The 27,729-nt window shown below is 39.7% G+C and overlaps 1 protein-coding gene across 2 annotated transcripts; it reads left to right on the top strand.

Annotated features, from left to right (window-relative positions):
• Positions 1 to 27,729, top strand: HERPUD2 (HERPUD family member 2). 2 transcript variants are annotated; one of them, XM_034761193.1, is made up of 9 exons: positions 2 to 137; positions 380 to 730; positions 8,623 to 8,700; positions 13,488 to 13,601; positions 16,521 to 16,678; positions 23,054 to 23,176; positions 24,491 to 24,814; positions 26,217 to 26,334; positions 26,793 to 27,729. In XM_034761193.1, exons 2-9 carry the CDS (start codon positions 584 to 586, stop codon positions 26,952 to 26,954), a joined length of 1,224 nt encoding a protein of 407 aa, XP_034617084.1. In that variant the 5' UTR covers positions 2 to 137; positions 380 to 583; the 3' UTR covers positions 26,955 to 27,729. The 2 variants fall into 2 exon arrangements, with proteins under 2 accessions (XP_034617085.1, XP_034617084.1); XM_034761194.1 differs by lacking the exon at positions 26,217 to 26,334 and having other exon boundaries at positions 1 to 137.

Raw genomic sequence — 27,729 nt, 5'->3', positions numbered from 1 at the left:
CCCCCAGCGCCCCCTGGCGCCGCGCACGGGGAGCCGCAGGCGGAGGGAGGCGAACCACTTCCGGTCTCCATTTTACGCCAGCGGAACAGCTCCGGGACAGGCTGAGCCGGGTTCTCGGGAGCGCGCGGCCGGGCTCGGTACGGGCGGCTCGGGGCCCGTCGCTGCTGTTTGCGGGGAGGGGGATGCAGGCCGCGCCCGGGGGTCGCTGAGCGTGACCAGGCCTCTCCCGAGCGCTGGGCTCGGCTGCCAGTCACTGGGATCTGCCCCCTGCCCTGGTTACCGGCCCTGGGGGGAGCTTAGGAGGGGGGTCGCGGCCCTTGTTGCGTGGGGGGGATCGGTGTGTGACGCCCCTAACTCGCCCCTCTCCCCCCCTCCGCAGGCGGACACCGCCCTGGCGTGGCTCGGCGGGGTCCCGCCTACTTCCCCCCTCCCTGTACTGTAGGGGCGGCTCCCACCGAGACCGCGGGGATGGGCGGCCGAAGCCTCCTTGTCAAACTCGTCCCCGGACACTGATCCTCCCGCCCGGGCCGTCGAGCTTCAGCGGCTTCGCCCCTCGCGGGGAGAGCGAGCCCGTGCGAGCAGTATGGACCAAAGCCTGGTGGGTCACCCGGTGACCCTCATCATCAAAGCGCCCAACCAGAAATACACCGACCAGACCATCAGCTGCTTCCTGGACTGGACCGTGGGCACGCTGAAAACTCACCTCTCCAAAGTCTACCCCAGTAAGCCGGTAAGTCGCTGCCTTGCCTCGTAGCAGCCTGCCCAGGGTCATACTGCCTGCCCCGGTACTGTGGGTATTGCAGCGACTTCTAGGGGCCGTGATCAGGGCCCCATTGTCCTTGATGTGCAAGCCAAGTAAAGTTTGCAGTTGTCTTTGTTTTGGGGAAACAGGAAGCATAATCAGTATCTTTCTCCTTTTTCATAGCCTAAGTAGGGCACAGTACATTTGGCTTGAAGGATGTAATTGTTTTAATAAATATTGTGTATTAATAGTTTGCTAATGTGCTAAGTAACTAAAATTGGACATCTCTAGGCTAACTGGAGCGGTAGATGTTTTTGGCTAAACTTCTGTAAATGGAAGGCCCCTGAGGGTTTTTTTTTAGGGGGAGGGGTCACCGCTAAGTTTCACAAACCATATAATATACTTACGGAAGGGATGGGCTGCAGGAATGCTTTAACAATGTGAAGATAATGCTTAAAAAGAGCATAATGGCCAAACTTCTCCCCTCCAACATTGGTTTAGAAATTAGCTCTTCCTAACACTGAAGGCCATTGCTGTGTTCTCAGTTCTTGCAAATACTTTTGGGACAAAAGTGGATGTTGGTTGTCCTGATATAATGCTTTCCATTTTTATTAACACTAAAAATTAATTATCGCTGTCTTCTGAAGAAATTTTGTGACTTGCAAATTGAAAGAACTTGAAACTTTGTTCGATTCCAAATTTGCACATTAAAAGAACTGTAGCACCTATGGGGCTAAGGAAAAAAACAAAAATTAATGGTTCAAATATATTAAGTGCATTCTTAATACATCCAGAATAATTCTTGTTTGCTATTCAATTGCCATTTAAAATGTGCAGGAAGTAGTGTATTTGGTTCTCTAAGAACACATTGAGAGGTAAGTTGATTACACTGTATAAGTATTTTCCTGGGGGAAAAGTACAGGGTACTGAAGGGCTCTTTTATCTAGCAGAGAAAAGCATAAGAAGAACGAGACAAATTCAAATTAGAAATAAGGCATACATTTTTTAAGTGAGGATGATTAAATGTGTGAACAAACTACAAAGGGAAGTGGTGGATTCTTCATGTCTTGATGATTTCGGATCAAGACTGGATGCTTTAGCAAACACCGGTTAAGGGATTCAATACTGGGTGAAATTTAAGGGCCTGTTATATATAGGCGGTCAGACTAGATGATCTGATTGTCCCATCTGGCCCATCTGAATCTATGAAACATATATAGATTATCTGAGGCACGAACAGTTTTATTTTATCTTGTATAGCACCAGAACAGTGGGAGCCTAGGCTTGATTGGAGCATCTGGGTGCTACTGTAATACTTGGAAAAGAATAGAACAAAGAATGAGTTTGTATTGCAAATGGCTAGCATAGAGCTAGTGTAATAAAATGGTCAGCTGCTTTATCAGTCTCCTTCAAAAAGTGCAATTGTAGGATTTTGCTTTAGTGGTAAAATTGTTGTAGTTTCATCTTTGAAAAGAGGGTCTATATTTTTAAAGAAGGAATTAAAGTTGGAAGGAAAATAGAACTGTTGTGTATGCTTTGTCAGGCGTGCAGATCATTTTTTATCTAGCTTACAACATGATTATATTGTAACTGATAAAGCTACACTGACATCTGCTGGAATAGTAAATACCCTGAGGGCAAAACTTGTCAATGTATCTATTAATTATACTATGTATGAAAGGAGCATGTCCATTGTAAAGGAAATGAACAAACTCCTTCAATTGGTTACAATTTTTTCATCAATAGAAAACACTTTCCTAAAATTTGTTGAACTGGTGTGTGAATACACATCTTCCCCGGATCTGACATAGGCAGAGACTTGAATCAGTCTTTAGAAAACAACTCTAATGCATAAGAGAATTTATATGCATTGCATCATTACTTTTTCAGGGAACTGAGCAGATTAGTGAAAAACACTTACTCCAGTTGAGTAATAAATTCCTTCTCAATGGGTCTCTGGTTACCAGGAGACTTAAGCTTTGTCTACTTACAGCGGCAGCTATGCCATTGTAGCACTCTTAAGTGAATAGCACAGTTGGAGTCAACTACCTTAGGTTGAGTTACTGCAGAGTATACACCGCGGGAGGTTGACAGGAGAAAATCTCCCGTCAATTTACCTTACTCTTCTCATCGGAGGTAGAGTACAGGGATTGACTGGAGAGTGATCTGCAGTCGATTCGGTGGGTCTTTACTAGACTCGCTAAATCAGCCGCTGGTGGATCGATGGCTGCTGTAGTGTAGACCTGCCTGAAATGTAGACACTTTCTACATCCACAGAAGAGGTTTTTCTGTTGATGTAGATAATCCACCTCTCCGAGAGGTGGTATAGCTAGGTTAACGGAAGAATCTTTCCATCAACCTTACCACATATACACCCCCAGGGGTTAGGCTGACCTGACGATGGTGCTCAAGGTGTGAAATTTTTCACAGCCCTGAATGACATAGCTAGGTCAATTTAATTTTTAAGTGTAGACCTGGCCTTACCACAGGGATGAAAGGGCTTTTTCTGTCTCTGTAGTAAGTCCACCGCCTCGAGATGCAGCAGCTAGGTTAATGAAAGAATTCTGTCAACCTAGCAGTGTTTACATTGTGGCTTAGGTTGGCTTAGCTACATCTCAGGGCTTTGATGATTTTTTTTTATACCCTGAGTGAGGTATCTAGGTCAACCTAAGTTTTAGGTGTAGACCAGGCCTTAATTTTACCTGACCTATTAAATATGTTTCCATGCTGGGTTGAAGAGGATGGGGAGAATGCTAATTTAATCAGTTTTGCTTTTCTGTGTTGAGAATTTCATTGTACCTCATATACAGTTACTGTTAACTAATTCAGCAAGTTCAAGTGTCAGTTGGAGTGGGATTTACTGCATATGTTTTAGGTTGTGATTGATGGTCACAGATTAAAGGAGCCTTTTAAAAAAAAAAATCTGTGGTGTCCTATAAAACAATATGGAAAGTTTATCGGTTTTAGAAGTTTTCTCCTCCCCTCCCCTCTAATAAAAGTTGGGTAAAACTGGCAAACTTATCTTAGCTATATGTAGGCTTGGAAAGGTTTAATTTACTAATGAGTTCTGGAAATTAATTTTTTTTCCAAGTCCAATTTAAATTTTGCACTACTAAAACTTTTTAAAAGAAAAATGCTTTATACTGTTTTGTCAGACTTTAGTGACTGTAGAAGTTTGAGAAACAAGATTTAGAAATAAAATAATTTAATATTCGTTAAAATGCCAACAAAAGATGCACTATTTCACAAGTGCTGCATATAGGCATAACATTTTCCTCTCTCAATTTCAATTAGTGATGGAAGGGAGAAATCAATTGCCATCACTTACTGATTATAAACGTTTCAAGCTGTTTTATATAACCCTCATAGATCATTGTTATACCATTAGTCAAGTCATACTTATTTATGGCATATTAAAAATGATAAATGTTTTATCCCCTCCATAGATTTACCAGCCATTGAAAGAATTTTTATTTATAAAATTATTACAAGATAAAAGTAACAAATGTGAGACTAACCAACATTGATTCACAATCAAGAGTGTTGCCTCTTGTCATAAGTTTAATATATCATTTTTAATCCATGTTTTAACTTTTGGGTATTTTTTCGTGTGGTAACATAATGGGAAGCTAAGAGCAAGAGATTGTCAATAACCCAGTTATGATGCAAAGGACCCCAGAATTCTGAAGACTCAGGCATTGTCTGTATTAGAACAGTTGTACTAATTTATGTTGTTATAAAAAGGCCCCAGTTAAATCAGTGCAAACTCTTAATGTAAATGCTCTTAAACCAGTTAAACCATTTCTAAAATCTGTCTAGACTGCATTGTTAATTCACTGAATTAAGATAAATGGATTTAAGTGAGGATTAAATTGATTTGTGTGTGTACATTTTAAACCGATTTAAACTAGTGCAGTTTTTATAGACAAGTCACTTGAATCACAACTTCCCCAAGGGATAAGTTTACTTGTAGGTGTAAATACTTGAGAAAAAAACTGAGTTGTGTTTTCAAAAGGTGATTCTAGTATGGTAGATCCTAGGTTCAAACCATTACAGTGCATGCATCTATTCTTTTGTATTTATGAATATTGATACCTTGTGAATGGAAAAAGGTTATTTCGAAGGTTCATGAAAGAATCCAAACTTGGCATCTTCTTTTTAGTGTTTATTTAGGAATGGATGTTAACAACCTTAACTTCACGTTAATGTAGTTTTTAGTGAATTAACCTTTTTTCTGATGGTAAATGAATTATGAGCACATGGGCAAAGCTTAAATTAGATTGATGACCATATTTTCTTAATAGTCACATTTGAAGGACTTTATTTAAATTTCAGTGGAAAAATGGGATAGGAGAAACCATACTTGTGTCAAAAACTTGAATTTCTACCACCTACCAAAGAGAGATGCTCGACGAGAAACAGAGGAATTTCCTTGAGGAAACTTAGTCCATTACCAAATTCTGTAGAGATGCTATCCTCAGAATTGTCTTTACTCTTAGCCATAAATAACTCTGACCATATAGTGCAGAAATGGTTTTGCTGTAGGTTACTTCTTATATAAAGTAGACAGTAGTATTGAGAAATTGAACTCTGTAGTAGTGCTCCAGATATTACTTTTGTTAGTTTAAATAAACTCAGCAAAAAATTTGCATGTCTTTTGGAGACGCAAGACTGGAAAGGCATAAACCACACTAGGAATTACTGAACTAGAGACTTTAGATTAGCAAATATTCATGTCATTCTCAAGATGTAAATGTTTTTTACTGGCATAGGCTAATTAGAAGTGCAGTTACATGTTTAAGTTTGTGCAAGGGGATTTATTGGATTTTTACTAGACAAGAAATATTCTAGGTGTTTTGTTCTCAAGAATCTACTCAGTTTAAGGATTATGTCAGAGAATTATTGTTTGTTAATTATATAGCTTTTGAGCAGGCAATTAGTAACTAGATGATGTAAAACAATTTTTCATGTATTAGAACTTCTTATATAAAGTTACCAAAGCAGGGCACCTGTATTTGACCATGCAGGAGACTACCTCATAGAAAAAAAACAGAAAGCAACTTGTACTGGCTTCCTATTCATTTTAAGGGATTTCGCTCCCCCTCTTCCCCCCCCTCACCCCGCGCTATATACTGTATACTTAGGTCAAACTTCTTTTTTTAATCTTGCATTGTAATCTTATGAGGTAAGCCCTCTGGATTCTTCAGAAATCCTCTGTGGCATTTTTCTTGTGATATGATTTTTGTCTACGTTTCCAAAGAACTTTTAAATCTTGTTGTAAGTACAAAAATATGGTCTTTAGTACTATCTTTGCTGCGATAGTTAACTTTATTTCTGTGATGCTTGTTTCTGTGATGTTGAAAGCCGAGGTTTTATAACAATAGGATGCTATGGTCAATGAAGTTCTTATATAACAAACACCTTTCAGCTCTATTCAAAACAATGTTAATTAAATAAGATGGGTCAAAGCCAAGGGCACTAAGCATGGAGAGTAAAAACTTACAAATCATGAATGTTTTCTTAACAGAAATTAGTCCTAGCAGTGAAATGTGGAAAGAATGTAGTCAGTGTGCTACAATACAGAAAAAGTTGCCCACACTTGCCAATAACCAATGGGGCAGTATAACTTACTGTCTTCTGCTAGTAATCTGAAGTGGACTCTACAATGTGAAGATGGCACTTAGGACTTGTTTTGTCACTATTTTTCAGTACAGTTTCCACCTTTTGGTTGCTAGGACAAAACTAGTTTTGTGCATTTATGTCTGATGTTCTCCACCCATATCTCCTGCAGTAAACTTTGCCTTCCTTCTCTGTCACTGATGGGTTTCTTTTTTTGAGGCAGCTTATATTTGATATGTTGCTATGACCTCCTAGTGTGACTGTATTGAATGTGGTACATCAGAAATTGGAGTTGGAAGGAAACTTTTTTAGGTAATCTAGGGCAAGTCTCTACACTACAGTACATTTTCTAATTCTTTGCCCAGTATTGTTCTAAATGTTTGTAGTGATGTGGCTTTTTCCAGAAGAAAAATCTGTACCAGTGTAGTGTCCGGAGTACAGCTTGCTAAATTACAGGGGAGCCTATAAAGGTGATTGCAAAAAAAAAATGTGTGTATTGCCTTCTGCTGCACTGAGGCATACAAAGATGGTCTCAAAGGATGTTAAAAAAATATTTTGCATTAGAAATCTGGATCTCAGTAAGATCTTTGGTCCTGAATAGTGACTTATATGAGACTGCATACTTAGCTGCATATTAAGAGAAGGGGAAAAGGAATGCAGAATCTTAAGCAATGTGTACACTGATAACAGGTTCAGTTGAACAAATGTTAGCTCTCGTCTAAATTAGGGGTTTGGGTGGTGGTTTACATCAAGCATCATGTCAGCAACACTTGCTCCATATTGATGTGGAGCATATTAGGTGTGCTGAAAAACTTTGCCAGTTAAAATCTTTTTTACCCCAGGATTCTTAATGTTGCTTGTGCTTGCTTGTTCAAGTGAAGTTAGCAAAGGTGGGGAACTTTAAAAAAAAAAAAAAAAAAAAATTCCCACTGTAGATAAGGCTTCAGGGCCCATTTAAACTTGAAAGCTGTTCAGGGATCTAGTGGTATCCTGAAACTGTTAAAACTACTTACATTTTGCCTTTATAAATGGAACCATACTGTGAACTTCACCAAGGCTATAGCATGATTTCGTAATTTAGTTAAAACACTTTAATCCGACCAGCAAAGGTAAAACCAAAGGGGTCTTTTTCTTCATAAAGTGCCTGATACCAGTGGTGACATATAAAAATCACATTGGGTGCTGTAGTAGCGTAACTTGGTCTCCCACATATACTTTATACTCCTGGGGAAATTCTGCACATGTGCAGAATTTGTCCCCCACAGATTTCTTTGTTTCCCTGCAGAAAAATAACTTTCTGACAGGGAAACAAAGGGAAGCCACAAGAGGGGTCATGCGACCATCCCCAGCAGTATGTTTCGGGTGCCCAGGGCAGCTGGCAGAGAGAGAAATCACTGTGGGGAAGGACGCGGGACTGGGGAAGACCTGGCTGGTGGCTTCTACCCTGCACCAGACTCATCTGCTAGTTCCAGCTGGGCTGGGGAGTTTGGGACTCCCTCTTCACCTGCACGGCATCTGGGGCTGTGTCAGACCCCCCCCCAGATTTCTCCCCCCGCTGTAGGAAACTCTGCAAACTCTTCCCCCCCCCCCCACTCCCATGCTTTCTGCACCCATCGCTTCTCAGCTGCAGGGGGAAGGATCCTTGTAGAGGGAGCTGCTCTCCCATCCACCCAACCCCTGTGCATCCTGACCCCCTCATATCCAGATCCTCCTGCTGAGCCTCACCCCCTTGCACTCAGAACCCCACGATGAGCCTCACTCCCCTTGCACCTGGACCACCCCGACGAGCCACCCCAATCCCCAACCAACTGCACCTGGATCCCTCACTGAGCTCCCCACACCCAGACCCCACTGCTGAGCTCTATCCACCCCACACCCAGACCCCCCTGCTGAGCCCGACCCACTTTCACCTGGACCGTCCTGCAGAGTCCCATTACCATTGCACCTAGAGGAACCCCCAACAAGCCCCTGTGCATCCAGATCTCCCCCACACCCAGATCCCCCACTGAGCCACCTGCACTCAGATTGACCAACACAGAACCCTCTCATCCCAAACCTGGATCCCCCACCTTTTGTTATGCACTGTCAGCAATTTTCCATAACAGTTGAAATTACAAAACCATTGAAATGTGTTTTGCAGACTAACAGTAGGTGGTGGGAATTTGCAAGGGATTTTTTTTTTCATCTACAAATGTTGTTTCCAGCCGTAAATCTGTACAGCTGGAAAAAAGCTAAATTCCTCTCTTTGTCCTATCTCGTAGTCTACAAAGGATCAGAGACTGGTGTATTCTGGCAGACTGCTTCCTGATCATCTGCAGCTGAAAGATATTCTCAGAAAAGTAAGCTTTACATCAACACCATATGATATTTTAAGCAAAACCATTGTGTGGGGGAAATAGGACTCTAAATTTGCATTGTTGTTTAACTTCCAACTTTTCATACTTATATTGAGATTGAGCATCTTATTAGACATGTAGTCTAAATGTGTTCAGGAAAACTAATTTGAAAGTTCATGTCCCTCTGCAGGGGAGTAGAGTTTTTTGAAGGACCGAGAGAGGTTTGGTGGGAGAGGGTAGAATATTTTGCATTAATTCTTAGCTAGTAGCATGAGGAATAGAATGACTGTTTTTTGACAGCTGTCCCAAGTGCTAACTTCACTGTTGGGTGATGACCTAAGTTTAATTGTGGCAGCTTTGAAGCATGGATCCTGCATATGTTCACTACAATGCTGAGTTTTGTATTGATCTGAAAACAGTTATATTTATAGGGTCATATGCTTCCCTCAATCCACAGCAGAACTCTTGGACAAAAATGGGAGTTCTTTGTTTAAATTGATGGTAGTGCATGGCTGTTCATACGTAGAAATGTGTTCTGCATAGTATCCTGACTCCTATTCTGGTATTAACCTTTAAACATTTTTAACTGCTGCTGGCTATGTTTTGCTTGTGACGGCTTGATAGTACTACACCTCTACCTTGATATAACACTGTCCTCAGGAGCCAAAAAATCTTACTGTGTTACTTATATTGAACTTGCTTTGATCCACCAGAGTGCGCAGCCCCACCCCCCCGGAGCACTGCTTTACCGCTTTATATCCGAATTCATGTTATATCGGGTCGCGTTATATCGAGGTAGCAGTGCAACTTGGTTGGTGCACCTTTTTTTTTTTTTTTTTTTTTCTTTGCTGGTTCACCTTACAGATTGATTTAGTTTTACTGGTTTAATTTTAGGCTCCTCTTGCTAAACTGAATTTGAACTCAGGCCTCAAAGAGAGAAAACATAGTGTATCTTAGTACTTAATATCTAAACATAGAAAATGTGTAGTTCTTGGTCTGGAGAGAATAGCTTGGGTCAGTACCACCAGGCAGGAGAAACTTGTTCAAATGAGAATAGTGTAGGATTAGTGCATTTAGAAAAATGATGTGCTGGAGAGATTATTTTGTACTAGGAACTCTAAATAAAATCTCTGAATTTTGCCTGTGGTAGAAACCATAATGAATTTAGTTTAGTCTCATTGCTGAGGTTAGGCTGCATAGAAAGCAGTAAAGATTTCACCTGAAGCTATTTTGTCGGGATAAAGAAATACACTACTGTGCAATAAAAACATGCACACCATTTAATATGCAATACCTGAACATCAGTGAGAAAGAACTAACTTCTGTTCCTGGAATTCTTTAAAGTATTGAAACCAATGTATTTATCAACCCTTGCAGTTTAAAAGCACATACCTGGTATGCAGAAAAACAGTTTCTGTGTCTGACAGATAGGAATAATAATGCTTACCTCATTTGTCAAATTCCTTGATGAGAAGCGCTGTGAAAATGCTACCGAAGAGCCACTCAGTCGGTTTGAAGCTGGTTTAAAAAAAAATTACAAAAAAATTAAAAAAAAAAAAATACAAAGACTAGTTAATGACTAGTCAAATAATGTGTGTTCAGTTGTTAAACCTTTAAATCAGTGTGATGTCATTACTTGAAGATGAGATGGAAAACCATGAGGAAGCTTGGGTAACATGGTATCAGAATCCTGAAATACTGGAGATATGATCATTAGCATGGCTTTAAGGTGAAATATCTATTGACAAATAGAAATTTTTTCCAAACGGATATTTATTAATATAATTTAAACAAATCTCAACAGCTTCATAGTGTTGTTCCTCTCCTGATTAAGGAAATTTTGAAATGTACACATCACTTGTATCTGATCAAATACCACCAAATTTAAGTAGATTATGACTAGAGTTTGTGGAATTATTTTTACTGGCAATAAATCTTCTATTCTAGTTTTTTTTCTTGTTTCATAAAATATTTAGCATCTACTTTTTGTGCAAAAACCTCATTTTCTGTGATTGCTGACTAGTAACAACTAAAGGCCTGAATCAGTTTAGAAAAATACAGTTCTTTCCATTCCCTGAAAAGCTACAGTAGCTCCATGGCTTATGGATTTTTGTGGTAAGCATAGATGAGTTGGCCTGTTTATATATCCTGTTTTGATACACAAATTCAAGCCATGCTTATCTGCTGGAGGAAGAGCCCATATAAATAAATCCCGCTCACCCCGTGGACCTGTCTGATTCTACAAATGTTTTCATAATGATTTTCAGCTACTGTACATCAAATTGTTTTACTTAAAGAATTTTTCATCCCTGTCTGACCCCAGAACTGAGTTGGGGGCATTTTTATCAGTCTAATTAAGAAAAGATTGTAATGTGAGGGGAAGGAAGGGAAATAAAAACTGTGATAGAAGGGAAGTGAAATATTCTTTTTTGTTTACCATATCCTCCTTCCCAAATGTGCCATCAATTGCTTTAGATTTTGAAGAAAAGAATCTTTAGCTCATGGTTTCTAGTACTTTGTCTGACTAGCCATCTGTTCTGATATCAGCTAAGGATTTGATGAATATCTACTGAAATTTTTGTCTCTGACATTTTGCTCTCTTGACATGGAGTGTTGTCCAAAATAGTACTTTCTAGACATCTCAACATGTGTGTAACTCCATGAGCATGTGCACTGAAAACCTGTGTACATGTGTATAGCCATAACACTTGATGGCAGTGCTATTGGTCAGTGCCACTCAGATACTAAGCTTGAAAGAACATTCTATAATGTCAAGCATTCTGTAAGTTGCAGCTGTATGGGAGGAACCTTATTAGTCAACGTGGAGATTATTTTTTAAATTGGTCAAATTCCACTGCTCTTTGAATGAGACAAATCTGAATAGCGGAGGAAGGAAGGTACCAACTAGGGAGTGGAAGCAAGAGAGGAGCCTGGGGCTAGAAATGGAGTTGACTAGAGTGGGAGTATGCATTGGTGGTGTAGCTGTGTCAGTCCCAGGATATTAGACAAAGTGAGTGAGGTAATAGTCCAATAAAAGTTAACTTCTGTGGGTGAGGGACGCAAGCTTTCAAGCTTACACAGAGCTCTCCTTCAGGTCAAAAATAACTCTGTGTAAGGTCGAAAGCTTGTCTCCCCCACCCACAGCAGTTGGTCCAGTAAAAGATATTATCTCACCAACCTTGTCTCTCTAGAGCAGGAGTAGCGTTTGTTGGGGTTTAGCATCAGGGTGGTTGTGTTTGCTTGATTTTGAAAAAAGAAAAAGTGGGAATGGAGAATGTGGTGTAAAAGCAACCTTTCTGTTGTCTGTTTTGAAGAATTAAATCTGGCTATTTAGGGTTAGTGTTCTAAGCTTTAGCCTTGTCTAAAAAATAAAATACTTCTAAACTTATCCTGATAACTATTGTAATAACTGCACATTTTATTTGTGCCATGGAGTGCGCTGCAGCATGACTTCACAATCGAGGCAGGCTCTTGTAAGTGATTACTGAGAGAGCCCCACAGTGCAATTTGAATATAGTCACAGCACACCTGAAATAGCTATGGCCATATCCATTGAAGCTATTTATTTCTAGTGGTTTTTTTCCTATGGAATAAAATAGATACCTGCAAATTGAGCAGTCTTTATCACATCCCTGTTTGAGAAACAGCATATTCTTGGAGAATCCAACTCTATGTACAAATCAAAAACTGTTGATTTCCAAGTCTGACTCCGCCAGTGACTCGTGGTTTTGGGCAAGTCACTATAGCTCTTTTCCTCAGTTTCCCCAAATAAAAATGGAGATACTTTCTGTATCTCATGTGGGTCAGAACTAAGGTTTGTACATCACTTTGAACAATTCTACGTACCATATATACTCGTTCATAAGCTGAATATTTTTGGTAAAAAAGTGACGCATCAAAGAGCGGGAGTCAGCTTATAAACGGGTCTACACCAAAATTTGATGATTTTAAACTCTATTGAATTGAATACATTGGGGTTTTGTTTACCTGGAGCGTTCACAGGCACGGAGCCCCTCAGCTCCCAGTGGCTGCGGTTTGCCACTTCCCGCAGCTCCCATTGGCTGGGAACGGCGAACCGCGGCCACTGGGAGCTGAGGGGCTCCGTGCCTGTGAACACTCGAGGTAAACAAAACGTCCAGGCCCGCTAGAGGCTTAGCCTAACGGGCCAGGAGCCAAAGTTTGCCAACCTCTGAAATATAGGGTCGGCTTATGAAAGGGTCATACAGTTTTTGTTTTTTTACCTAACCATCTTGGGGGGGGGGGGGTCGGCTTATAAATGAACGGGCTAATGAATGAGTATATACGGTAAGTACTGAGTATTTATTGTTTGACTGCAATAATTATACTTAGCACTCATTACACATCTCAAAGCCACTTAAGAGCATATTTTCTATTTCACAGATGGGAAAACTAAGGCACAGAACAGTAAATGGCTTGTCACCATGAGTTAGTGGCAAAGCTAAAACAAAATGCGGTCTCCTGTTTCCTAGTGTGGTATCATACCCATTGTACCATGCTGCAGTTCTAGAGGCAGGGACAAGATAAATTTATATGCCAGAATGTACACTATTGTGCATAGTGATATAGTGAATTGGTAAGAAAATACTTTATCCAAAACATGGAATTCTGTCATAGTGGGCTTAAGTTTTAAACGTGTATGTCTACTAACTTTTGCATCATGCTGCCTTATTAATTGTGAGTTTACTTTGAAAGTAGGTTTTTAATCCCATTTAACCTAGAAACTTCCCAAATACTGTTGTTTAAACTCTTTTTAATTTCTTTAATTTTAGCAAGATGAATATCATATGGTTCATCTAGTATGTACTTCACGGACCCCCCCAAGTTCTCCAAAACCAAGCACCAGTTCTGTGTGTCATGGAGCATCGACATCTGGCAACAGCTCAGTGAGTTGGGTTTTTTTGAGATATGGAGTGGAGATTTTTTCTCATTTGATCATGGTCTTTTTCGTCAGCACTTACCATTAGTTTTTAAAACCTGATTGTAAAACAATACAATGAAAGTGCAAAATGTGGTGTAAAAACAACCTTATGTAAACTGTCTATTTTGTACAATTAAACTTGGGTATTCAAGGGCAGTGCTTCAAATATTAAAATTGTAATAGAAAAAACATATGAACCCTGTTCTGGTAACTGTAACAATTCTAAAATCTCTGTAGTCTTCATTAGAAGATGAAACTTGTGACTTCAAAACTGCTATGTGCTTTTATATTTAAAAAATCCTTCTTCCTTGGAGCCTGAAAGTGGGAGTTTTCTTTACTGTATTTGGCTGTGATATAATAGCAGGTAAAAATGGTTCTAAGAGTCTTCTTTTCCTTCATTATGGTGAGCCTCCTCTCCTTGGGTGGGAATGTGGCTCTTTTCCAGGAGGCTGTTGAGGGTTAGCTGGGACATATGCACATGTTACCTGTGTTCTGTTGGTTGACTGTCAGTAAGCAAAAACAGCACTTTGGCAGTGACCGGCTGTCTCAGTTATTCTCACTTCACTGGAAGGCCAAGTTTGTCCCCTCTTTGACACACCTGCACTAGACAGCATACAGATTGGGACTTGCCCATGTAGCTGAAGAGCTTAAGCCAATCTCTGGGCAATACTTGAGTACAATGAATTATTCAGGGGGATTTTATAAATATTTCTTTTCAAAAAATCTACATTTATATTATAGTTTTTGAAATAATTGGCTTCCACTCTTATTGCTTTGCATTATAAACTACTGGTATGCATGTCTGCAGAGTAATTATTTTAAATCATGTTAGTACACAGTGCCAGATTCCTAATCTAGTAGAAAAAGCATCCATCAGAAAGCAGATGGACTTTATCCATCATTCTTTCTTTCTTCCGTTCTTCAGTTGTCACTCTAGTAGGTAAAACTATCTCTTGCATGCTTTTTGTTGCAGGCGGATGGGCTTGTATAGATGTTTGTTCCCATGCTGACATCTGTGGCATGTTGACCTTGTTCTAATTTGTTCTTCAGAGCTAGTTTAGTTTGAATGGATTTTTCTAATATTTAAACACTGTACTTTAAAAGCTAATATTAGGAGTTGGGGTTTATGAAAGCTAATATAATAATGTATTTATTAGACAAATTCTAGTCCAGGTGGCTGGTTATACTAGAAACTTTGCCACCCTGCATTCTGATCTTCATTTCCGGGTGTGTCAGGGTGACTGGCTGTCCTGACCCTTTGGAGGGAGACTTCGGTCAACTGCATCTGTGGCATAATTAATTAGCTGCTTCCCAGCCTAAGAGGGCAGGAATAAGGGGTCAGGTGATAGCTTAATGGACAGCTGGGCCTCATAAGAGGACACAGAGATCACTCTGGTGTAGAATCACAGGGAGCAGGCAGGCAGGCTCCTGTGGAAGGCTCTGAGCCAGCATCTGTGGAAGATTGCGTACTCCAGGGAACTTGGGGGCCAAGTGCTCTATCCTAGAGCCAGAAGGTCTTTCAGAAGTAGCCCAGGAAGGGTCTGGGAACTAGAGCCCAGGGGGCAGGCTGAAGAGAAGCCCCCAAAGGGTAGAAGAATCTTATTATTTGTTGGGACTCTTCACTTGGACTTTTGATACCCCAGAAGGGTTTACATTTGTTTGTGACTTGGCCAAGCCAAGGGCCAAGCCACATCTCTAGAACTCATGGGTGGCAGGCGGAGCCCCCCTTGGGGGAAGCTAGCCCCTGGCTCCACCCCTTCCACCTATGCCCCAGGGTGGAGTCCTGATATCTCCTCCTCCTTCTCCCCTCTCCCCCCGCCTGCAACAGGAGCATTGAGCCTCCCTCCCTCCACCCAGAGGAGCCCCAAGTATCCCCCCTCAGCTGGAGAAGCTATGGGCTGAGCACACCCCCTCTTGGCTGGAGGAGCCCCCCACTTGCCTGGAGGAGCCTCTGGCCAGCTGGGCCATGCCTCCCCTTCCCTTCCCCAGACCCCAAGCTACCCAGGAAAAGCCGCAGCATCTCCTCCCGAAGAAGAACCTGAGCCTTTGATATGCCCCATTCAGATTTCGGGGTGGCTGAGGAGGCAGTATGTGTTACTCAGCTTCCTGGGTTCATCAACGATCTATCTGGAGTCCAGGGAGATTACTGATGAACCCAGGAAGCTGAATAGCATATACTGCTTTCTCAGCTTCCCTGGAACCTGCATGGGGCATAATAAAGCAAAAACTTCCCCCGCCAAATCTGCAACTGGGCATCCTGTGTCAGCATCAGTGGTCCACTGGCCTATTATACCCACTGCCTATGCCAGAACTGACTGGTGTCTTTGTGTGGAGTTACTGAGGTGTCTGAAGGAAGGAAATTGAGGCAGGGAACGCCTACAGTACCATGCTAAGCCAGCAGGGGGCACTTAAAGGACAGGCATGACCTGTGAAACTGGGTTGTGCAATTGTTTAAGAACAATGAGAGACACCAACAACAACTTCTGTTAGTGATGTCCATTAGTATCTCAGTTCACTGTTAAACATTTGATTAGAATCGTTAAGTGCTGATTTATTATGAGCCAGCCAAAAAAAAAAAGCTCGTTACCCAACATCTCCCATTTAGATTTTTTTTCTGTGGGAGCTGCTGGGTGCTGAGCATTTTTGTAAACCTGGCTTCCTACTTCTATGCCTGGATGGGCAGTTGCATGCTTTTTTGGAAAATCTGGCGCACTAATAGCGCCTTTTTTAAAACGGAAGTTTCTTGTTGCATATGTCCACACCATATATAATTAATGAGACATTAGACAGCACACTTAAGAACATGCCTTTAATGCATATATAGAAATATTGAGTCCTTCTATAAGTGTGGTGAAAATATTAAAGGAAACTATTTTATTTTAAGAATTCAGAACATTCTGGATCAACAACTCCATCACCCACAAGCCAAGAATCTTTATCTACATCTATAAACTCTAGCTCAGATGGAGTGAGGCATCGTAACCTTCCACAAGCACAAAGCAATCCTGTGCAAAGCCACCAATTCCCATATTTAATGCAAGGGTAAGTGAATTTGAAGTAATCCTCAACATCGTGGCATAGCGCTGTTTAAAATATGTATTTTTGCTGTAGATATCGCCTTTTCATTTTTTAGGTTTTTAGTTGAAATTATGGTTACTCCATAGTCTATGATGGAATGACTTGTAATTAATATCACCATTTTCAAAATTCCTGTAATCAATCTTTATATATCTTTGATTATCTAAGAGTAAGTCCCTGAGTAAGCATTATCAATGCTGCCTTCCATACTATTTTCTTTTCTGTCCTACCCTCGTACACTTTGCCTCTTCTGCTGATGCTCTCTTACTTTTGGGTGGTGTGACTGATATCCCCATTTGTGGTTGAAACACAAGCAAATAAATCCACTAAGCATCAGCTAATGTTTTTTTCCTTATCGCTTGTATTTTAATCAAGATTAGCTAACATTAAATTCATACAAGAACAATGTTGACTCTTAATTTTTTATGGCATACACACGTACAGAGAAGCAGTTTGACACTTGATTCCTAATCCACATGGGATTGAACTGTAGAAGTAATTCATGGATATCCTGGATAACAGATATGAGGCTGCTGTCTTGTAATGGTGTGCAGCATAACCTGATAGACTACCTTCAGGTTCTGCTAGGAAGAAAAAAATCTGCTTTGTAATATGGTAGGAAAATTTATGTATTATGTTGCACTGTGAACACTTATTCCTTGAGTAAATAGTGACACACTTGTCTTTTGAGGAAACTGGGTGAGGCTAGCTTGACTGTCAGGGAAACTGCTCAATGTAGAGTAATAAGCTCATTCTCAAGGTAACCTGTGGTATGTTCACATATATAGGGGCTTTTCTTATAAATCTTTTTTTTTTGGGGGGTGGGAGGAGGTGTCTGGGGGAAGGTTGGATAAATTCAGCTTTTCACATGAACTTGCCATACAGGCCATAAACATTTCACCAGAGTGCAATCTAAATAAATGAACTAGACCATTTGTCCCTCTCACCTGCAGACTGACATTAAAGTCCTTATACCAAAGTCCTGGTGACTTGGAATGCACTATTATAGAAAAGTAGGCTTGGTATGTTAACACCTAGAGGCATGGCTAAGGGTCAGTTAAAGTGAACTGTAAAAAGTTATTTGATGTTTTCTCTAGAGAATAATTTAATGGAACATTGTCAGGTTGATCCATATTTTTTTAAAAAAAATCTTTAGCTGTGGGTTGCTAGACACCAGACTCATTAATCGCTGAGTGATTATTTCATGCCAGTACCAATCCTATCTGCTGTCTTTGTGTAGACAGCAGCCCTCTTAATGACTTGTGTTAATTTGCAGCCATTAGCCCGTTTGTTTTTTTTCCCTAGAGAGAGCAGAGTCTAAGACCGTACATTGATTACAATTTTGAATGACAGGGAGGATGATGATGTCCACAGTGACTGAGGGAGGAGGGACTGAGGAAGATGAGAGGTTAAAAGCTCTGTTCCATCCCTTTGTGGATGCCAAGCATCAGCTTATATTCGTGTCAGGAAGATAAGAAGAGATGTTAGTTTGGACAGGAGAGTGAAGAGGGAGATCTGAGTCATCAGCATAGATAACTATGTACATATAGCAGTAGCATGTTATCAAGGACCGGTTACTATTAGGTTAGGCCCTCTCACCTATAATCCCTTATTTCTATGGCTATGTAGTCACAAAATAAATTGTCAATAAAATAGTTGTATTGCTTTTTAATCAAAACAACTGGTTTCGGTAAATGGAACAACATATCTTTAAAAATAAGAGTACCCAGTACACTTTTCCAACATAATCCTTTCGTAATAAATTTTAGGATTTCTTAACTGTTGCTTACCTAAAATGAGACTGGTATCTTGAATGGAGGAGGATTTTGCAGTGGAGCAAAATATTGTCTAAACTATGCAGACACAAACTACCTGGACAACACAATGATCATCTTTCAGATACAGACAGGCCAAGGAAATCCAACCTAGAAATAAAATGCGTTTTGATGCTTATCATAGTAGGACATGTGCAGCTTCTTACAAAACTTACTAAGAAGTCCAAATTCTTCCCACAGAAAATAATCACTTAGGCTATGTCCGCACTGTGCTGCAGTTTGGACTACAGGGATGTGAGTTGCAGCGTTTCCCCCCCATACACCTATGTGCTGTGCTGTAACTGCACCATGTGAATGGTGCTGATGTAAACATGGGGCAGTTACAGTGGGTGTGTGCTGCAGTTTGCACTCCTGTAGTCTGAAGTATAGGGCTATGTAGACAAACCCCCAGATAATGTGGGTAAGTTTAGGTTGGGGTGTGGCTTTTTCAAAGTGTTTTTTGAGGTTAGGTCAGGAATGTGTAAACAAAGTCACACATCTTGCACCCTCTCCCTTTGCAACTTGCTTTCCTGGTTTCTAGGGATTTTATATGATGGGAGAAAACTCCCATCTTGTACAGAATATCCCCCCCCCCTCCAAAAAAAAAGCAAAATATAGAATATATACAAAAGGACCAGAGGAATTAATTTTAAGTTTCTATCATTTTGATATCTAAGCATGTTAGAAGATTAGAGGTGACAATGACAACAGTAGGGAGGTGGTTTTGCTTCCTGTTTGGGTCGGAGACAGCTTGGCTGAATAATGTAGGAGATGAAATGGTGTGTGGGGGAGGCAGTGGAACCCCATAAACCTGAGCCAAAGGATATTATATACATGTGTACCCCCACTGAAGAACAGGATTGTCAAACTCCTTGCTAGTATGATGTATGTAACTGGCCTTCATGTGGCTCAGACTCTACAAAGTGTAAAAATGACCTGGTGCATTGCTGTTTTAGTCTGAAACAGCTCTGCAAGTTGTGAACTGAACCAGTTTACTCCAGTGAGGTTTGAGCTCTGAAGATGAGTGACAGCAGCAGGAATCACATTGCCAAATAACTTTAGGCACAGATTTGCATGTGCATATGGTTAAATAAACAGAAGGCAGATAAATGCTCTGTACCATTTTACTTCAATTAATAATACTGAATATAGTAGTTAGTTAACTAAAAATTGAGTTGCTGTATAAGGGTCACATACTGTTTGTGCTAACCTTCCATTGCCACTTTGAAATTAACCTGTTGAGGCTGGTATATGGCCCTAACCTATGGATAATAAATAATTCAGCAGTCTCCACAAAACAAGTTTAGCAGCTCTGCTGTAGAACCCCCTTATATCCAGGACAACCATTGCTGCTCACCAATTACTTCAAACAAAATGAAATATTGGGAAGATAGTATAGTGGGTATTTGCAAAACATAATTAACCTTCTAAAACCATTCTTAACCAGATACCATGTTCTGAATAAAAGAATTACACAGGGATCGAAAAATATTTGATGTTATATCCTAAGACTCAGCCTACTTGCCAGAGTAAAAACTACCTGTGCCATTTCCCCACCAAAGGTATGCCTATTGCCACATATTCATTCCCGCACCAGTAAATCAACAATGCTATTCCTCTATGCACTAATCTTATTCTCCCCTGCAAAAAATGCACCTTTTCCAAAACCTTATTCCCATACATAGCTCATTTAGTACATTTGGGGTTTCTCCTTTACATTCAAAATTTAAACCTGGGTCCCTCCAAATTAGTGAATTCTGGGCTCTCTTCCCACCCTCCACCACTTAAGAAATATTGGGCTTCTTGTCTCTTTGGACGAATGTTCTGAGGCTGCAGTCGCTCTTGGACATGCTGTTGCTCCTTGGCCTCAGACAGCTCCATTCTTCTTTGGCTGCCTCTGTTCTGCTTGCTTTTCCTCTGCTGTGGGAATAGCAGCAGAGGTAGTTCTAGCTTATTCTGCTCTGCTTTCCTGCTCTTCCATGGCTTCCAAACTCCTGGACTACTCTGCTTCCTGCCTCTTTTCCCTTCCATTCTGAGGAAAAAGTGGAAGCTGCTCATGCTCCCTCTTTCCCTCTCCTTCCCAGAGAGAGTGCACCAATTCTTTATTTGGGAGGGACTGTCAGTTTTTTGGTTAAATATTGTTTTTCCACTCTGCCATGCAATGTATTTAATTGAGTTCTAAGCATTGCCCCTGTATTTCCCCAAATGTCCCTGTTGATAGCTTTCAAATGTGTTGGCTGTGTACTTATTTTTGTACTAGCATCTGTTGAGTTTTCCAAGTAAATCAAATATAGCTTGACAAGTTAGCATCACAGAGTGCTTCTCTGAAGCCAAGATTTCTCTGAGTGATAGAAAATGAGAAACTCAATGGGCCTCAGAGTTTGACATTATGCATCTGAAGAAGTGAGGTTCTTACCCACAAAAGCTTATGCTCCCAGTACTTCTGTTAGTCTCAAAGGTGCCACAGGACCCTCTGTTGCTTTTTAGGTATGAAAGTGCACCTTGCCTCTCAGGAAACGTAGTCTCCAGTAATCAATAATAAAGCATGCAAATTGTTTTGGTGTAAGAGAAGCAGAAATAGCTTAGGACACTGTATTATTAAAGTCTTCCATAGTTTTGGTTTAACTATGACTAGCTTCTTTTTCTGTTACTTCCTCTCCCTTCAGAGTGAAGTATGTTTTTTTTTTTGTTTAGACCGTGTCACAAATTTTCAAGTGTGGTATGAAGTGGAGTCACAAATTCCAAACACCACTTCCAAGCATTCCAAGCAGCATCACTGTGGGGGAGGAAAAAATATATATATTTTTAACAACTGTAAACAAGCTTGGTTTTTTGGAATGTGCTGCAGATCACAAAAATGAAGAACTTGCTAGAGTAAATTCAGAGCTTGTTACTGGAGAGTGGAGCACAACTAAAAGAAAACTAAGCTATACCAAATATTTTTAAAAAGGGACTTGCTATGCTCCTACAAATTGTCTCAGCATAATACCAAGATAGCACTCATATCCAGGGGTTCAACTCAGGAGCAATAAGGGTGAAGTAATGATACTGTCCCAAGTTCATTCGCTATGCCAAACTCATCCCACTTGGCGTCTCCTTTTGAAATCCCACTCTGTACATTTTCATAATATGATCATCTCTCTTCTTTCTTGAGTGCTTTGGGCAGTGAACAAAGATGAAAAATTCCTTCAAAAATATTGATAGCTTCTACTTCTCCTTCCTCTCATTTGGCTTTCCTTGCCTATCTGAATATTTGGTGGACTAGTGGGATCTCTTGGTAACACTTTTCCAGCCAGTGATCTACCCAGGACAGAATTGTAGCCTGCTGTATATTTGCAGCATTTGCTACTGTTGCTAACTGCAGTATGAATAAACTTTTAAAAACTATTGCTTTATGCTGAGAAATCCATTGAAAGATACCATAAGAAACCCCAGAGTTTTTTGGGAAGAATTGGGAATCGTCCCAAAACATACTGTGTGACCTGTGAGAGATAAAATACTTTTCACTTCCTTCAGCTTCCATGTAGGAGTTTCTTTATTTTTTGCATGTGAATTTAATGCATGGGGAAGGTTCCCTATGGCACAAAGTTCTTTTATCCACAAACCAGACTGCATGAGCTGTGTTACAGTAAGGTTACCCACAATGTTCTTCCAGGGTCTTGTAACCAGGATGCAAAGGGGCCACCTCTAGGGGTGAGAGGGTAGCTTGTTTTCTATACCCAGTCAATCCTTGCTGATTTTGTGGTTGTGAATCATGATATTTCTATCATTGTTTCCAAAGCGAAAGTTATAATAGAGTTAAAGTACATTTTAATCCATTCCCTGCCATTGCCGGGGCCTTGGGTATTCACGCACCTCAGTCCCTCTTGTTTTCTGCCTGTGGCACGTAACCGTCTTCTGTAGGCTGTAATACTTTGGTCTAATTTCAGTTGTTGGGTTTAGTGTGCACATGGTGTTGGTGGCCTGTGATGTGATGGAGCTCAGGATATATGATCTGGTAGTCCTTTCTGGCCTTAAACACTGATAGTTCCTTGAAATGCCTGTAGTAGTGGGTTCTGAACGTGTGAAGTCTTCTAGTGCAGTTAATCCCTCCCTATAATATATACACACTGTTTGATCAGAGCTCTGATTTTAAGAAGTTTGTCTTCTAATAATGAAATAATTAGTAATGATTATTTGGCCACAAACCCATTAGTCAGATGTAGTTAATGATAGAGCTTCTAGATGCAACAAATGTTTTTTAGAATGGAAATAATGTTGGTACATTCAAATGAGGATCGATCACATAATTGTGATGACCTTTTATCTCTGACAGAGAGCTCTTCATTTTGCACAGTAATACCGTTTGTGTGATGGATCAGGTATTTATCCAAAGGATGTTTTTACAATTTTATTGATATTGAATTCTCATGGAGCACATGAAGAAAAAAGTGCTCAGTGTAATCTATATTTTACAATAATAAATGTATTTGTAATTATTAATAGCCATAGTCTGAGTGGGTTTTTTGCTTTTAATTCCCTGTAGCAACATAGGCACCCAGTTTCCAGGTCAAGGTGTTTCTACTGGATTTTCAATGTACCCTGCATTCAGCCCATTACAGATGATATGGTGGCAACAAATGTATGCACGTCAGTACTACATGCAATAGTAAGTTACTTCATGTATCATCCTAGTGCAACTGCTGCGATAAGCAACTGCTGCGATAACAACCTGCCATAAAAAAAACTAGATAGCTGCTGTTTGTGTGACTGACATTTCTGTGCCTTGCCTCTTTTCTTTTTTTGTCTGGTTTTACTATTTTATACTTAACTTAATTTGGCTATTAAATTAAAAATTACTTAGCTTGCTTCTAAAAATGTATTCCTTTTAAAGTTTTATGATTGAGAGTGGAACTCTTCTGTTTGAAAGTATCTTTATTAACATTCACCACTGGAATTGTTGTGATACAAACATTAGACTCATTGGGCTCTTGTACTGCCCAGGCAACACTTCTGCAAGATGGGGTTAGCTAGTAATAGGCTCAAATCACAATTATTACAAAATTGTATTTTCGAGTTGAGGTTAGTAAGACCAGAAAAAAATCTCCCATGCCAAGTAAAATGGATTCCATTGGTTTTAAGCCAAAAAGCAAGGGAAGTAGCCCTGTTGAATGTCAGTGCATCATGCTGGATGAGAATTTTGGTCCCAGAGGTAGATCTTCTCCTCTCTTCCACCTTACTCAGTTGGCAGTGGGGCTGGGAACATTATGGGGACAGCACAAAACTGCTGACTGAGAGGTAATGCCGCGTGTCACTCTAATCATCTTTGCTACTGGATGCATGGAGTGGGCATAGTCTTTGTTCAGAAGAAACCGTGTCCTCAGCTAGGAAGAGGGTTATAATAGAGGCCAAACCTTCCCTATTTTCACCTTGTGGTGTCCAGATACTGCAACTTTGATTCTGTGCTAGATCTCACAATCATCTGAGACCCCGGAGAAGACATACTTATTACCTGATAACAAAATGGTTCTTAAAGTTGAAATTTCATGTTATTTTCCAAACTTCGATGCTTTACTCAAAAAGTAAAGAGCTTTTACTTAAACTAATCCTCTGCATCTCTTCTGGTGGAAGAGGGAAAATTTGGTTGAATTAATTTTGGGATTTTTTGCTTGTTATGCATCTAAACTTGTTGCAGAATAATGTATATATTTGGTATAAAATGGAGGAGGGAAAAGATGAGTGAGAGCTGCCACATGTCTGTCCAGAGGTACTGTATTACTAAATTTCCAGAGGAATTTCTTCTTTATCACACAATACCTGTGAAGTTTGCGTATATTTTATATACTTGTATTTAAGATCTCAAGTTTCCTAGGTACTTCAACTGGCATTTTTCTCTGTACAAAAGAGTTGTAAGGAAGCTTGGGTTTAAATACTACTTCTGATACAAAGCTGGCTTTTCAGAAAACATATTTTTAAATTTCAGTCAAGCTGCAGTTTCGGCCCAGGCAACATCCAGCACTGAACCAGTCAGATCAGCCGTCGCGCAGCCTGTAAATTCAGAGCATGTTCCTGCAAATGAGCCCCCAGCAGTGCCAAACGTAGCAGCACAGGAGAACAGGCCTGTAAACCAGAATGTTCAAATGAATGCACAAGGAGGTCCAGTAGTGAATGAGGAGGACTTCAATCGAGACTGGTTAGACTGGATGTACACATTTTCTAGAGCAGCTATTCTCCTCAGCATTGTATATTTTTATTCTTCCTTCAGTCGGTTTGTCATGGTAATGGGAGCCATGCTACTGGTTTATTTGTGAGTAAAAAATATTAATTTATGAATAGCTGTAGTTTAGATGCATGGAGTATGATTATCAGTGTATGACTATAATTATAAGCTAACTTTTAAAGGTGTGAAATTGGATCACTTTACAGAATTCCAACGTAAAGGTGAACTCCAAAGAATTTGTAAAAGGGAAGAATTAATGATAATCATTAACAGGGCACATACAGAAACGCGGCTTTCAAACAGATGTTCAGATGTAGTCTGAAAATATAGAATTCTTGAGTTCTGGATTCCCTTTTCCCCTGTAAAAACTGATGGGCATCACACCTAAAACATGCTGCTTTTTAGATATTAACTGTTGCAGGGAAAACTTAGAATTATGGAAACAGAACTTAAGAGGTGAGTGAAGGAAGAATTGAATTTAATTCGATTGATTTCAGAAGCATTTGTTTGCATTGACGTAAATTACATATTGTTACTGATTGGGGATCTTAAAGGTGAACTGTAAAGCTGAACTCAATTTTGAATTAAGCACAGATATACTTACTGAATGTTCCCAGTAACTTGTATGGGCTCCGTGGAGACACTCCAGAATTCAACATTCAGGGCTTTATAGATATCAGAAAAGGAAAGCTTTACCATACGCCCCCTTTAAAAAAAACAAACCAAACCAAAACAAAAAACCTGAAGCTACTGCCTTTTGCTACGAAAATTCATTAACAATGACACTGAGGTATAATGAATTTAAAAATACCATCTCAGCCAGGGTGAAGGCGCCTAGTGTGATCTGGATGGAAGTGGAAAGTGCCAGAAATACTTAATGATTACATAGCACTTTCATCTTGGGCTACTTTCAAGAGGTAATTTTTAAGGAATTAAATTTGAGAAGATCTGCATTTAAGATTTTTGCATTTTCATATTCAACTTAAAATATGGTTGATTCTGCTACCGACTTAAAACTGCCTGTCAGAAACATCATTAAAACTGAGTTGCTCAGGAACAAAATATTCACTTGCACATTACCATGATCACTGACATCAATAAAATATCAAGGTGTGTGGGGTTTTTTTTTTTTTTTTTTTTTTTTTTTTTTTGGACAGGCAAGTAGGGGAAAAAACTTACGGTGAGCAGAATTTTTCAGTGCTGACTTAAAATAATATAGGTATTAGCTGTTCTAAGAAGCATTTTATTCTATATTTGGGTTAACAGGGATCTCTTCAGTTAGTTTTGTTACTTAGAAATAATGCTCAGACTCCAGTATTTCCCCAACAGTCCAATCAAGATGAAGAATGGATTATCTGTTCTTCATCTGCAAGTAAGTTTAATGAGACTTAGACATGTAGATAGCAGTTATTTTCCCGTTGTAGAAATTTCATAAGCAGCTTTACAATTTAGAGAGACAAGGCTTTTAATTGTTCATTTTATTACATAGACACCAAGCTGGATGGTTCCCCTTTAGGCAAGAGGGAGGCCAGCAACAGGCAGCCAATAACAATGCAGAAGTGAACCCTGATGGACAAAATGTAAATAACCCTGACCTTGAGGAGATGGTAGGTGAATTTCAGCTTGGATGTTTCATGTTTTCCGGTATTCTCTCTCTTTCAAATAATCTGTATTTGTAACTGAATAGTAGTACAAAATTCAGCTTGAATCGGAAAGGAATGACAATGGAAATGCACTTCTCTTTTTTACACCAAAAAAAAAAAGTAACCTTAATAGGTGGGATGGACAGAAGGGAAATTAATCATTAAACATTTAAAAACAAAAAGCTAAAGCCTTATTATGAAAAACCAGATCAATACTGCCTTCATCTTTGTCTCTAATATTTAATAGAGAACTGCTACTTAGACTTACTCCACTGTTGAATGAGTTTTGTGTTTGTGACTAGATCCTTCACAGGGAGTTGCCCTGTTAATAGGGTTACTTTATGTAGGAAAATATTTCCATTAATATATTCTACCTCTTTATTAAAGCAATTAAACCATTTAGACAATTTCTGTTTTAAAAGGAGCGTCTTATGGATGATGGGATTGATGAAGAGAGTGGAGAAGATGCAGGTGAAGATGGCAGTACAGAGCAGCATCCTGGATTCATGGCTTCAGCTTGGTCCTTCATCACCACCTTCTTCACATCGCTCATCCCTGAAGGACCTCCACAGGTTGGCAATTAGGCTCAAGAGGAACTGTGCCAGGCAGCATAAGAAGCTGTACATAGAAGAGGGAGCTGAATCTAGGGGGCATTTTAAATACAGTGCAATTTCAAAAGATTTATATTAACTTTTTGATCATGGTGTACAAAAATGTGTATTTTTCCCTTTTGGCTTTCTCATGCATATGAATATTTTAAGCACAAGTGGATTACTACATTTTTTTTTTTTAAGTTCTTCTTTTTTCTAAAGAAGAATTAAATGTAAAGATACCGGTCTTCCATGTTTTATTTTAATTTTAGTTGTAAATTACACTGAGACAAGAAGTTTGTAGGTTGTGTGCACGATTATTCCTTTGAAGAGCTGTTAAAAGTATAAATGTCAACAACAAAAACCTTTTAAAAATGAGATTTATCCTCCTGGTAAATTTAACTTAACTGTGAGTCTTCCTAATAGTCTTAAACACTATATAAATCCTCGTCTGAGTTTTGTGTTTATGGCATCCCCAAAAGAATTCTATTCAGACAAAATATTACCTGCTAATGGTATGTTTTTTTCTTGTGCTATAAAGTACTAAGCCTCTCATGTAAGAAGCTAGAAAGTTTAAATATCTTGAGGCTATATAGCCAGTTTCAATAAATTTTGGAGTGATTTTCTCTTTTAGACAACTCTTCAAAGAAAATTAACAGTGATCAAGTACATCATCAATGTTTGATACATACAGTACTTTTTAAAAAAAGATGTACTGGAAAATAGACATATGTAATTAGTTTTTTTAATAAAAACCAAGTTACAGTAA

This window comes from Trachemys scripta, chromosome 2, assembly GCF_013100865.1.
Source record: "Trachemys scripta elegans isolate TJP31775 chromosome 2, CAS_Tse_1.0, whole genome shotgun sequence".
NCBI classification, from domain to species: Eukaryota; Metazoa; Chordata; order Testudines; family Emydidae; genus Trachemys; species Trachemys scripta.
This window is presented reverse-complemented; position numbering and strand designations above follow the sequence as displayed.